This window comes from Dasypus novemcinctus, chromosome 2, assembly GCF_030445035.2.
Source record: "Dasypus novemcinctus isolate mDasNov1 chromosome 2, mDasNov1.1.hap2, whole genome shotgun sequence".
NCBI lineage: Eukaryota > Metazoa > Chordata > Mammalia > Cingulata > Dasypodidae > Dasypus > Dasypus novemcinctus.
This window is the reverse complement of record NC_080674.1, coordinates 180,467,705-180,480,225: the sequence shown is the minus strand read 5'-3', so window position 1 is coordinate 180,480,225 and position 12,521 is coordinate 180,467,705. Positions and strand designations below refer to the sequence as shown.

The window sequence follows — 12,521 nt, the reverse complement described above, 5'->3', positions numbered from 1 at the left end:
GCTGGGCCAGTTCCCATTTGGTGTCCTGAGAATGGACAGTGAAGTCTGAGCGTCCGTGTCCTGACTCTCTCTGATGACTCAGATGCCCCCTGGACTCTTCAGCGCCAGGGCAAGGTGGGGCCATGGAGGAGGGGGTGAGCTGCACATTTCTCTTTCCTCTTTGAACAAACTGCTCTGAATTTCTGGAGCTGGAATGATGCTAACTGTATTTACCTTTATTTAATCATTCAACAGACTCTTTTGTGAAAACTGGGGTAATTAGGCCCAAAATATATCACCCAGAGGCTTATTCTAACTATCCCAAATAAAAGCTAGAGGCCAATTTCAACAGAATTACCAGCTCATTCTCATTCCAAGAACTTCTGGGAGTATCACGTTCCCTGGCTGGTTCTCCTCCTGGGATTGCTGGACCCCGAGCACTGGGGAGGCAGAGGCTGGGGGCAGCCTTCTCTAGAGCAGCGGGTGCAAGACATGCCCAACAGGAAAGGCTCCCTGAGATGCCCCCTTCCATGTCCTGCACCAACAAGCCTGGGTATATCTCCCCACCCTGCTTCTTGACCTCTGGGACACCTTCTTGGAAGGAAGCAAGGAATTCTGGATAAGTAGGCACAGCCTCATGTTGGAAATGCCTGCATTCCCATCCCATTCTATTAGCTGTGTGACTTTGGAAACAACTCTTTCATGCTCTGATCCTTACTCAGTCTAATGATAAAAGGGGGTAATGATAATTACCTGTGAGGACTCAAAGATATGATTGACTACACTGTAAAGATTTTGAGACAAAATTTCCTTTTCAATATTATTAACATCACTAAAGATGACAATCAATGCAATAAGAAACCACTGTGTCATAGTTTAATTAATGGCAGCATATGTTCTTTCTTAGGAGCACATAAAATTATCATGCATCTGAGAGTTAATAAAATATGTCACATAGCATATGGAAACCATTCCCTAGTAAAATGCAGGCTATCAGTGAATATTGATTTTTTTTTCCTTTATTCTTCTGCTTTCACTCTACAGCAAACTTAGAGGAACCAAGAATAGGTATAGGAGAATATAGACTACACAAGAAGTTTGCATTGGGTCAGAAAAACACCAGTTATTTCATTTCAGTCAATGTGTAATACTTGCAAGTATCTTGCATACATTACCATTTTCCCATTCCATATTCATGACAGACATCACTAGTCAGTTCAGCACCCCTTCCCACGGAGTCAAGAGATAGCCTCTAAATCCTTCTCAGCACAGTTTTATAGGCAGCCATTGGCAATCCAGCAGAGTTGGTACACAAAGCAAAACTGTTTTCCATCACTGACTAAGGAATTTGAAAGACAGGTAAAGAGACTAAGCATTGGCTAAATCAGGAAACTGATCTCAAAGATAAAATAGTTCATTTCAGAAAAGAAACCCAATTTCTAGAGAAATTAATCAGCATAAATGAAAGTTAACTTGGCATAAAGTCACAAAAGCAGTTCTCTGCAGAACCAGCATGGAACTAACTCTTCTGTTCCCCCTTATCCTTTCTACCAAACCATGCTGCCTTTCTCAGCTTCCAAATCGAATTCCTTGGTAACTTAAGCCACCAAACAGTTATCTGACAAAACTAGACTCTGGAAAAGAGAGAAAGAGGGGATACTCATCATGTAAACATTTTGTTGTTGTTGTTTTTGCTTTTTGTTTTCAAAAAATTTCCTTTTGTGCTTTTATAATCATCAACTATTCATCGCTCAGACAGGTTGATTTACATATAAATCAGTAATGACTATTTCCACCAAATGATAATTACAACAACACACTGACACAAGAAGCAAGCCGTCCTAGCAATGTGGTCCCCGTAATTTTAAAAGTGAATACCTTTTATCACAAGAGTCCAACTCCTTCAAATAAAAAGTATCACGAGTTAATCACCCAACAGCATGATGAGCAACTGGCTGCCACACCCCTGGGTGGGGCCTTCTTGGAATTTCAGAAGTACCAGAAATGGCTGGTGCTTACCATAACACTGATTTTCTAATATTCCCAAGCAATGGAAACTAACCAATAAAAATCCCATCTGGAAAATTAATAGTGACGGTGGAATGGAGAGTTCTCCTCCTTGTCAAATTTCAATTCAGAATTAAATTGGGGCCTTCAGCACGAAGACAGGGACCCCTGACCTCTGGCTACTTAATTTCCACCATCATTTTCTCTCATTTGCAGGAGATATTTCTATTCTAAGAATTGCTGAAATGCCCATTTTGTGAAAATGAAGCTATAACTTAAGAAAAACCTATTTACTTCTTCTCTTTCAGGCACATTCCTTCTCTCAGTGAGGTGTGCTTGCTACACGCCACCAGCAATCCCCACTTGGCACTTCTTGGTTGTAATTACACTAGTAAACTCAAGAGCCATTGATACTAATGGCACACTTTGCAATGTAGAACCTCTGCAAGGCTTCTGGAATCCATCCAGGAGGCAGGGAAAGGCTAAAGAGACAATTCCTTGCATTGCTCACACACTCCCTGAAATGTACGTTCCCAATATTTAGGGCAAAAACTTTTTTTTAAGGAAACAAAAGTGATCCGAATGGAGGGGGGAAAAGCATAGACAGAAATATGAAGGTGCAAAATTACTCAGCATTTTCAGGGAGTATTTCACTCATAGATTCATTGGTTTACACATTCGTGCAGCAGGCATTTATTGAAGGGTCCACTGTAGGCCAGCCACCCTGCTGGGTGCTGAGGGTAAAGGAAGAGTAGAGCAGCGCCCGTGCCCTCAGGGGGGCCACAGAAAGTAGGGAGAGAGGCACAGAGACAGAAAGTCACCTTACTGGGTGCGAGGCTAATGAGCACAGCCGCCAAGGCAGGCACAGGAAAAACTCTCCCTTGGCAAACTGGAGAAGAGAGGCATTTGTCCCCAGGAGGGAGGGACCGAGCCTGCTGCACGCAAAGCTGCAGGCCTTGGTGAGCGAGGAGGAGTGGCAGGCAGGGGGGGGGGGGCGGTCAAGCACGGCCTCCCCAGTTCTAGGAGGACAGTCCCACAAACCGAGAGTAAACACAGGGAGGGTGCAGAGTGGGCTTCAGGGGTCTGATGATGGGTTGAGTTTGGGACACAGTAAGTCTGAGGTGCTTGAGGGACATCTTACAGGAGGAGTCATGGTTTTCTTGAGGGCACAGACCATGCCTAGCTCATTTTTGAGTCTTTATATTGAATATATAAGAGGATCTCATAAAACGTTGAAAGAATGAATGTTATGTGCAAGAAACACATGTGCAAAAGCTTCTTCTGTGTGTTATTTTATTTAATTTTCACAGCAACTCAATGAGGAAAGTCTATTATCACCCCATTTTACACATAGGTCCCAGCCTTCAAAAGCAAAAGAGGAGCTATTGCAAGTTTGCAGATAAAAATGACTCAAAATAGGAGGCAGAACTCGTGGAAAGGAGCTCAATCTCTTTAGTCATCAGGGAAATGCAAACTAAAATCGCTCAATCTCATTAGTCATCAGGGAAATGCAAACTAAAATCGCAATGCGATGCCACTACCAATCCGCCAGAATCGTTATACTCCAAAGGCTGGACAATACTAAGTGCTGGTAAGCTCTCAAGAAGCTAGTCACATGTGGGCATATAAATTGGTACAGCCACTGTGGAAAACAGTTTGGCAGTTTCTTATAAGTTAAGCTTATACTTTCCATAGGATTCAGCAATTCCTTTCCTAGAGTTCCACCCAAAAGAAATTAAAATTAAAATATGTCTACACAAAACTTATGAATATGAATGTTCATAGCAGCATTATTCATAATAGGCCAAAAGTGGAAATAACCCAATAGCCATCAACCTGTGAATGGGTAAACAAAATGTGGTATACACATGCAATGGAATACTATTCTGCAATAAAAAAGAATGAAGTGCTAGTTATCTTACAATATGATGAACATCAAAACAAGCTAAGCCAAGAAGTCAGGCACAAAAGACCTCAAATTGTATGTTACCATTCATACAAAATGTTCGGGAAAGGCAAGCCTATAAAGACAGCTTGTTGCTGCCTGGGATGGTGGGTAGGTGGAGAGGGGGCAGTAGGGATGGGGAGTGATGGCAAATGGAATTTTGGGGGATGAAGGAAGTGTTCAAAAACTGGATTATGGTGATGGTGGCACAACTGTTAAAATTTACTAAAACTCATCAAACTAAACACTTACAATGGGCGAATTTTAAAGTCTGCAAATTATGCTTCAATCAAGCTGTTAAAAAATAAAAAGGCAGAGAGGACTGTGAGATTTAAAAGGTTGAAAGGTCTCAGCCACATTGGTGAGATTTGGGACAGCTTCACAAGGGAATACCTTTATGCCAGACCTTGGACCCTGGGTAGGATTTCAATTGGTTGAGAAGGCAAAAAGTGGAATTCCAGGCAAAGAAAGCAGCATAGGCTAAGCATGAAAGTGAGAAAGTGCCAGGCATGTTTTAGCAATATCCAGGCATCCACTCCAGTTGAATATTGGGATGGAGCAGAGAGGGTGAGAAGGATGAAAAATGTGGTTGCGGCCAGACCACAGAAACTGAGAATGGTCAGGCTAATGCATTTATGACTTAATATGGGAGGCAGTAGGTAGCTACTGAACAGTTTAGAGTTAAGGGAGTGCCCTGGTAAAGATTGATCGGGCAGCAGACAGGAGCATTTGTTGGAAGAACAAGGGACCAGGTCAGAGCAGCAGATAAAAGGCTCATAGAACTGGCCGTAGGTGAATGAGGCCCAAACTGGGATCACTAGTCTGTTTTGATAATGCAAAAGGACAGAGAGAAGCACTGTACCAGACAGAAAGGACAACAACAATAGACACCACTTATTTGGCTCTTCTGTGATCCAGGCACTGTTTTCAGGAATCACTCTTCTAAAGGAAAGACAGAGCGTTAAGAACCTGCTATAAATGGAACGAGCCAAACGGGCTGATGATCATTTTTAGTTTGGCTCCAAAGAGAAGGAATAAAGATACCAGAAGTGATAAGGTGCTTATCTAAGGTGTGTTATGAGAAGCACGGAGATGGGAGCTTGTAACTGAATAAGAAATGGTGAGACTTCTAAGGTAGTGAGGCAAATATCAAGATAGATGTTTATTTATGAATGATATATATCAATAAATTAATTTTAAAAAGAAGTAACAGCAAAGAAAATTATAAAAAGAGAGAAAAAGAAAAAAATCCTATGTATTCCAAATCTAATCCAGCTTCCTCATAAAATAAATGTAAACCTTTGGCCTTATACAAAATGGGACTTGGGTAATATCAAACACCAGTCCCACAATTATCATAGGTACTCAAACAGTAGTGACTGCAATTTTCTTTTTGTAAAATGTTTAATTCACAGAATTCCACACACAAACAAATGTATGGAAAATTGCGTATTAAACCAACTGAACTCATCACCCAACTTCAACAAGTAACAACTTATAGCCAATTGTATTAATTTTTATACCCATTAATTTCCCTTTCTGCAGCATTATTTTGAAAGCATCCAAAGCATTAGTCATTTCAAATATAAATATTTTTACACACATATACACACACAAGTAGGACTTTTTAACAATATGTAACTACTTTGTTATTATCAGAGCTAAATAACAATATGGAATTTAATTGATATCATGAATCATGGGGAAAAATTATAAATACAGCTAAATATAATATCTTCCTTGGAAATACTTAAAATAACAAATTTCCAGAGAAATTTGCAACCCAAAGAAAAGAAATAAAAATTGAAATTTGCAGGGTATAAGTAAACATTTCATGTGTTAAATATATCTGTATCATCTTTATCTATCTATATCTATTCTATGTCTATGTCTATGTCTCTCTCTATACATATCCAAAACTTGGAATTGAATCCAGTAAAAGAGATAATTTTCTGACCATATAATATCATACTAGGCCAAGTTTGTCAGGGTCATTTGAATCTCCAGGCTACCTAACTTTGTTCAAATTATTTTGAAGAGTCCAGATATTTTACAGGTTGATTATACTAATAATATTTAATAATTGTCATTTTCTTTGATAAAAAAAGATAACTTCAAAGTTATGGTTTTATTGCTCTATATGTTAAAATTAGATTTTTACTTAACTTAGCAATGTTATATCAGAATTCATTGATCAATAAATAATATTCTAGTTTTTTAACATTTAAAAAAAAAAAAGATAGATTTGCGCAGCTCTCTAGCCCAGGGAGGCAGGAGCATTGGGCACTGCTGGTGCTCTCTGGATGTCACCACTTCTTAAAATGTACAGTAAGTAAACATGCTTCAGGAGTGAGGAGACAGCAGCTAGTTATACTTAGCTGCTTCTAGGGATCAGATTTTGCCCCAGCTACTGTGATAGCCCCTTGGGGACGGGGGTTACAGTATATCACCGTTCGACATCCCTAACCTGGCTCTTCCCACACCAGTTTAAAGCAGAGATCCCAGATGGGCTCTGTGAAAGCTGAATGCAGCTGTTGGGTGCTTATGAAGTGCTTTTAGACATTCCAAAAAGTTAGTGGCCAAGGCACAAATATCAGGATAGTTCACCTAAAGTGGGGGACTTTCGGCTTCCATTGAGAAACTGGAAGTTCAGGTAGCTATATGGCCCATTCTTACATGACATCAATCAGTTACAAATGAGTAGTATTTGTCCTCTTTAGATATTAGATTCCCTGGGTTAGACATTAGAGTCCCTGCCTGGTACATGCTCTCCCTGCCTCCTTCCCTTCCTCCCTCCCTCCAGCCAGCCATCCTACAAGTATTTATTGAGCATCTACTATGTGCCAGGTACTGTTGTAGACCCTGGAAATACAGCAATGGACAAAACCAACAAAGATCCTTACTCTCCTAGAACTTATATTCTTATGAGGAGAGCTAGACAATAAACAGATGAATAAATTGATACATATTTCAGGTGGTGATAAGTACGAAGAAAAAGAAAGAAAGAAGGGGTAGAGAGTAAAGGAAGGTAGAGAGGTACCAGCTATTACAGATAGGGTGGTCATGGCAGGAAAAGCCTCTCTCATTAGGTGATACCCGAGACAAGATCTAATTAAAATGAGTGAACAAGCCCCCAGATAGAGAATCTGATGTATGAGGCAAAAATGAGCAAGGGACAGAAGGCATTTTACCCTGGACTGGACTCTGAGTGAGATGAGAAACCACTGGGGGGTGTGCAGAGGAGTGACACAGTTGGATTAGGTTGGAGGCTGGCCCCAGTAGGCATTTGAATTTGGGGCCCTTCGTATAAAGCAAGATGGACAGAGATTGGCTCTGAGTCCAGAGAAGGGAAAAATCATATGAGGAGACAGAAATCTCCTGATCTTCAGGATATCCTGCCTGCACAGAAGAATAGCCTAAGGCTTAGCAGTCACCTTGGATTAACCCGCACCTGTGGGCAGAGCTAACCCACAACGAAGCCACTTAGAAAACTAAGCTCACAGGGCCAGGCCCTGCTTCACTCCAGGCCAGAAATAACATGCCTGGTGACCTTGCATTTGAGAACTCTGCCTTGTCCACTTACCAAATGCTCCTCTCACCTCTCCATTTTTTTACCAGTGACATTCTCTACCTTCAACTTGGTGGACAAGTGCTAAGTCTTGTTCTATTTCCACAACCTGAGGAACTTGGGAGGGAAAAACCTGACCCCTGCACCCCAAAACAAAGCAACCATCAGCAGTGGATGTTTCAGATGGTCTGGTCTTCCAGAGCCTCGATTCCTTACCCTGGAGAGTCTGAAACCTTTGACACGAGGAAGAGATCTACTCACGATCAGAGCGTGGTCCCGGCCCATCGTGATGACCATCCGGTTCACCGTGCGCAGCAGCTGGACCATGATCTCCTGGATGTGGTCGTAGGTGAAGGCCTGCAACAGTCAGACAGCCGTGTGACAACCACGACACTGTGTCTGTACAATACCCCACAGGATACAGACGAGGGTGGAGAGAACTGGCGATCACAAGACCATCTTCTCCATCGTCACCACTACCAGTGCCCTCATCATCACCCACTGCCCTCATCATCACCCACTGCCATCATCACCCAGCATGGACAATGAGAATTTCACTGGTCCCTTTATAAGTTAGCAGTTGATATCTTAAGTTCTGGAACTGGAAACTTTGGGTTTAGAATACTAGTTCTGACAAGAATTGTTGTGGTACATCGGCCATTACTTACCCTCTCTAAACCTTGGTTTCTTCATTTGTGTAAGTCAGGATCTAACGAGGAATATGAGGGAAATTCGATGCAGGGAATGGGCTATACAGATAAGAGAGAAGCTGAGACACCAAACAAGGGATGATAAGGTAACCTAAAGATTAGACACAGCAGGAAGCCTCCATCTTCCCTAAACTAGAGGGACAAAGAGAGGAGGCAACATAGCTGGAGCCCTGCAGGGTTGTCTGGCAGAAGCTATAGCCTTGGAGGAGCCTATGTAGCAGAAGCTGCAACTTCACCTCGGGGAGAAACCCCTGATGAGTCAAGTGTGAAAATTATAGGGTTCTGTCTACTTTCAATGCAAGTCCTTGAACCCTTTGTAGGATTTGCTGATGCTTTTTGAGCTTTTGCTGTAGTAGGCAAGGGTCTCATGCACATTCACCTATATCTTCAGATCCTTTCACGAGCAGAGCTGTGGGGCACAGAGTCACATCCATGCATCCCTGTGAAGGCATGTAGGCAGAAAGCCCCAGAAGCTCTCGGTCTTGCACCTGCCAGCTCTGTGACTTCACTTTTCATGAAACCTCTCTGAGCCTCCATATCTTCATCTACAAAATGTGGAAGGTCCTCCCACCAGACTTTCAGAGTTGACTTGAACACAAAAGTTAAATGTGCCATGTTGGAAAAATATACACGCCTGTTTCTACTGCAGGAGATTCTGTAAGTCTGGGATAGAGCCCTGGCATCAGTAACGTCTGGAGGTGATGTGGGTGATTCTGACGGTGGAGAACCCCAGCACAGCACCCTGGGAAACTCTGGAGATGGAGCAGCCTTGCATCTCTTCAGGACCTAACCAGAGCCCAATGGGAGAAAGCTGCTGAATAAATGGCGGCTGAAAAAGCAACGATCATTCACGCTCATTCCCAAGCACCTCGTGACTTTGTTGCACTCAACTATGGTTTTGTCTCTCCATGTAACCAACAAAAGGAACATAGAGCCATAGTTGGGGAAGGGAAGGAAAGAAAAAAGAAGTGCTTAAGATACCTTCCCCTCCCAACATGCTTTCAATGATTATCAGCACCTGAAGATGAGTAACCCAGAGCTTCCTTTCTCTCTTGCCCGAGACTCATCTTCTTCTACATGTAAGCTGATGCCCATTTCTCCAGCTTTGTGGCACTTACCAGCGGAACCTCTGCTGCCAGGGCACCCATTAGGGCATAGGTCTGACAGAAGCAAGTTCTCATGCTCCATCCTGACCTCGGGCCCTTGCTGGGTTTGGGCTCCCCCCACCATCCAGCCCTCTCCCCACATATGGTGCTCCCATCCTGGTGCATAGGGGCAGAGAAGATAATGCGTCCCTTTACTGCTTGGCAACCACTGAACCCGTCTCCTCTCTTCTTTTCACTTATCTCTTTAAGCTTTTTTGCTGACTTTTAAGCTCCTATATCTTGCACTATGTCAATGTGATGCGAACAGTAATAATTTCGACAATAAATAACATTTCTGAATGCTTGCCATATGTCTGCCACCATGCTAGCCATTTGCCACATCTCACAACAAGATGGGTAATATGGTCTTCACTGTTCAGATGAGGAAAAAGAAGCCTAGAGAGGGTAAGGAACTTTCCAGGGTCACACAGATGGGAAGTCAGGGAGAAGGGATTCAAACTCAGCTGCCTGAAGCTGGAGGTAAGTATTTGTACAGGGAAGGGATAAGATGGGGGCATAGGGATACCTTTGGGTGGGGCTTTGTGGGCTTGAGGGGGGCTAGGGTTGGGAGGATGGGTCAGATAACCCAAGGAATTGAGGGGAGGGCCAGGGGAAACCGTTGAATATGGGAGAATGTCAGGTATATGTCTGAAACTATACTGTTGAGAAAATTATTTAGAAAACATAAGAAAGAATCATGTGTTTAAGGTGCTTAAGCGGGGGCATCTGGTACAGGCACAAGCTTCTAGGGAGTGTGTGAGTGCTCATTTTGTCATAGTGTGTTATATCATTGGGTGGAGACCCATACAATGAGTGTGAAGGTGTACCCACATCCTGGGGAGACCTGATGTTTCCAAAAGGAGAGAATTGTGTCTTGAGAGAATCAATGGCTCCCAATTAGTTAGGGCAGTCTACTATGCCAAGCCCTCAGCATTGTTGCAGTATCTGTAAATCTGGTTCCTCAAGTAAAGAAGATTGAGTATCACGGTGTGCCCTGAGGGGAGGGCGAAAGGTATAGCATGGATGGAAGCAGGGCAACTGGGGGCAATGGAAGTGCCCCACAAGATCATGCAATGATGGACATGTCAATTTACATCTAACGTGTATAAAAGACTATAAACTAAAATGTAAACTATAATGTAAAACATAAGGAAACTAAAAATTTAGAAATTTGTACAGTCTAAAATATAAACCATAATGTAAACCAAAATGGAACCATGTTTGATAGCTATGTTTCAAAATTTGTACATCAGCTCCAGCAAATATAACACGAACATGTAAAGAGATCATTGCTGGGGAAAGGGTAAAAAGGTTTGATGTTGGATATATGGGAGTCCCCTATATTGTGTATGTGAATTACTGTGATCCAAAACTTTTTAGAAGACAAAATTAAAAATTAGAAGAAAAATAAAGAAAGAAAGGATGTAGACACTGAGGAAGAAATGGAAGTGCCTTGCCACACTGTACATATAGGACAACACCTATTACAGTGATGAAAGGCAAAACGCTAGACACAAAGCTTTATAATATTTTTCATTTTATTAATACACCAATTTATTTGTACTTTATGTTAGTATTTCTAAATTACTATGTATTCTGTTTCTAAACTTTAAACCCATCCCTGTATTTCAATTTCCTATTTCGTGAATTTGGCAATATATTAGGATTCATTGTTGAAGAAGTTCTGGACCACAGAGAGGTTCAACTATGGCAGCAGAGGAACTCTGGTGTGGGGTGTTATTGATGGGGGGGGCACATGGGGGAGAATTCTCCAGGGCATGTATATAGGGAACATAAATATGTTAGGATATATGTGGGGTATTTTTATAGTAGTTACAGTTACAAAGGTCAACTGAGGGAGTGCTGAGTTCCTACCCAGGAGAGCTCTATCACATTCCCCAATAGAACAACAATAATCCCCCAAGTACAATGGCAAAGATCAACAAGGAAGGATGGTCCAACAATGAGCCCTTGATACTGATGACTATGCTTAGGAGCTTGTGTGCCTGAAATATGAACTAGGTCTAGAGCTGTAGGGTGCCTAAGAGTTACCTCCTGAGAGCCTCCATGTTGCTCAAATGTGGCCACTCTCTAAGCCAAACTCAGCATGTAAATGCATTACCTTCCCCCCAGTGTGGGACATGACTTCTGTGGATGAGCCTCCCTAGCGCCAAGGGATTACTACCAATCACTAACTGGAGAAGCAACTAGAAAGAGACCTCGAATAAAAGGGTCAACTCAGATCAGCAAAATATCTCAGCCTACATGTTTGATCAAGTGTTAAAAACTGCTCTTTGACCTTGAATAAAAGGGGGAAATGGCAAAGACAAATGAGATGATATGGCTAAGAGTCTTCCAAAAAGAGCTGGGAGGTCATCAGAGGGGTCGTGCTTATACACACCTCAGCAGGACCCCAGAAAAAGCCAAAGTAGATACAACCCTAGGTACTGGTTGTCCTGAAGGCTTTGGAGATCCACAGGGTATACAGTCATGGCAGATGGATTTGGAGCTCTGTGCCATGTCAGAGGGCCCTACTTTGGAATTTGTGCTCCTGAGTGTGACGGAGGTGGACTCAGATGTGACTTTTCTACACATGCCTTTTCTGTCACTTTTACTGAACATGTGGTTGGCACTAGGGGTGGTCCATACTCAAGAGACTTGAATCTCTGGACTGTCCATGTGCCAGCTGGGTCCTGAGCCTCAGCAGAGTGGTAACTCCTACTCTCTGGTTCATTGGTCTTACCCAGGTCAGCTAACAGGGAGGTGAAGATGGTCAACCACCACACCAGGGAATCAAGAGTGCCTACACCTGTAAGCAGAGGAATTGTATCCATCATCCATGTGGAATCTAAGTCCCCTCTTGATCTAGAGGTGGGAGGGGACATCACCATCCCAGTGTCCATGGAATGGAGGAATAAAATATGGATTAGCGTGGACTTACTGATATTCTACTATGAAACTATTATGATGAGTAATAGAAGAAATTTTAGCATCGAGGTAGAGAAAGTGGCCACAGTAGTTGCTGAGGGCACGGAGAGGGTAGAAGAGATGTGATATGGGGTAATTTTGGGGATTTTGAGTTGTCCTTAATGATATTGCAGGGTCAAATGCTGGAATTTATATATCCTGCCATAACCACTGAATGTACTGGGGGAGAACGAACTACA

The 12,521-nt window shown here is 42.5% G+C and overlaps 1 protein-coding gene across 1 annotated transcript in view; it reads right to left on the bottom strand.

Moving 5' to 3' along the window:
- Window positions 1-12,521, bottom strand: part of DOCK2 (dedicator of cytokinesis 2) — a 419,924-nt gene that overhangs the window by 210,288 nt on the left and 197,115 nt on the right. The window contains exon 27 of the mRNA XM_058282039.1: window positions 7,761-7,856. Coding sequence (XP_058138022.1) covers window positions 7,761-7,856 — 96 coding nt within the window. The remainder of the gene's footprint in view (window positions 1-7,760; window positions 7,857-12,521) is intronic.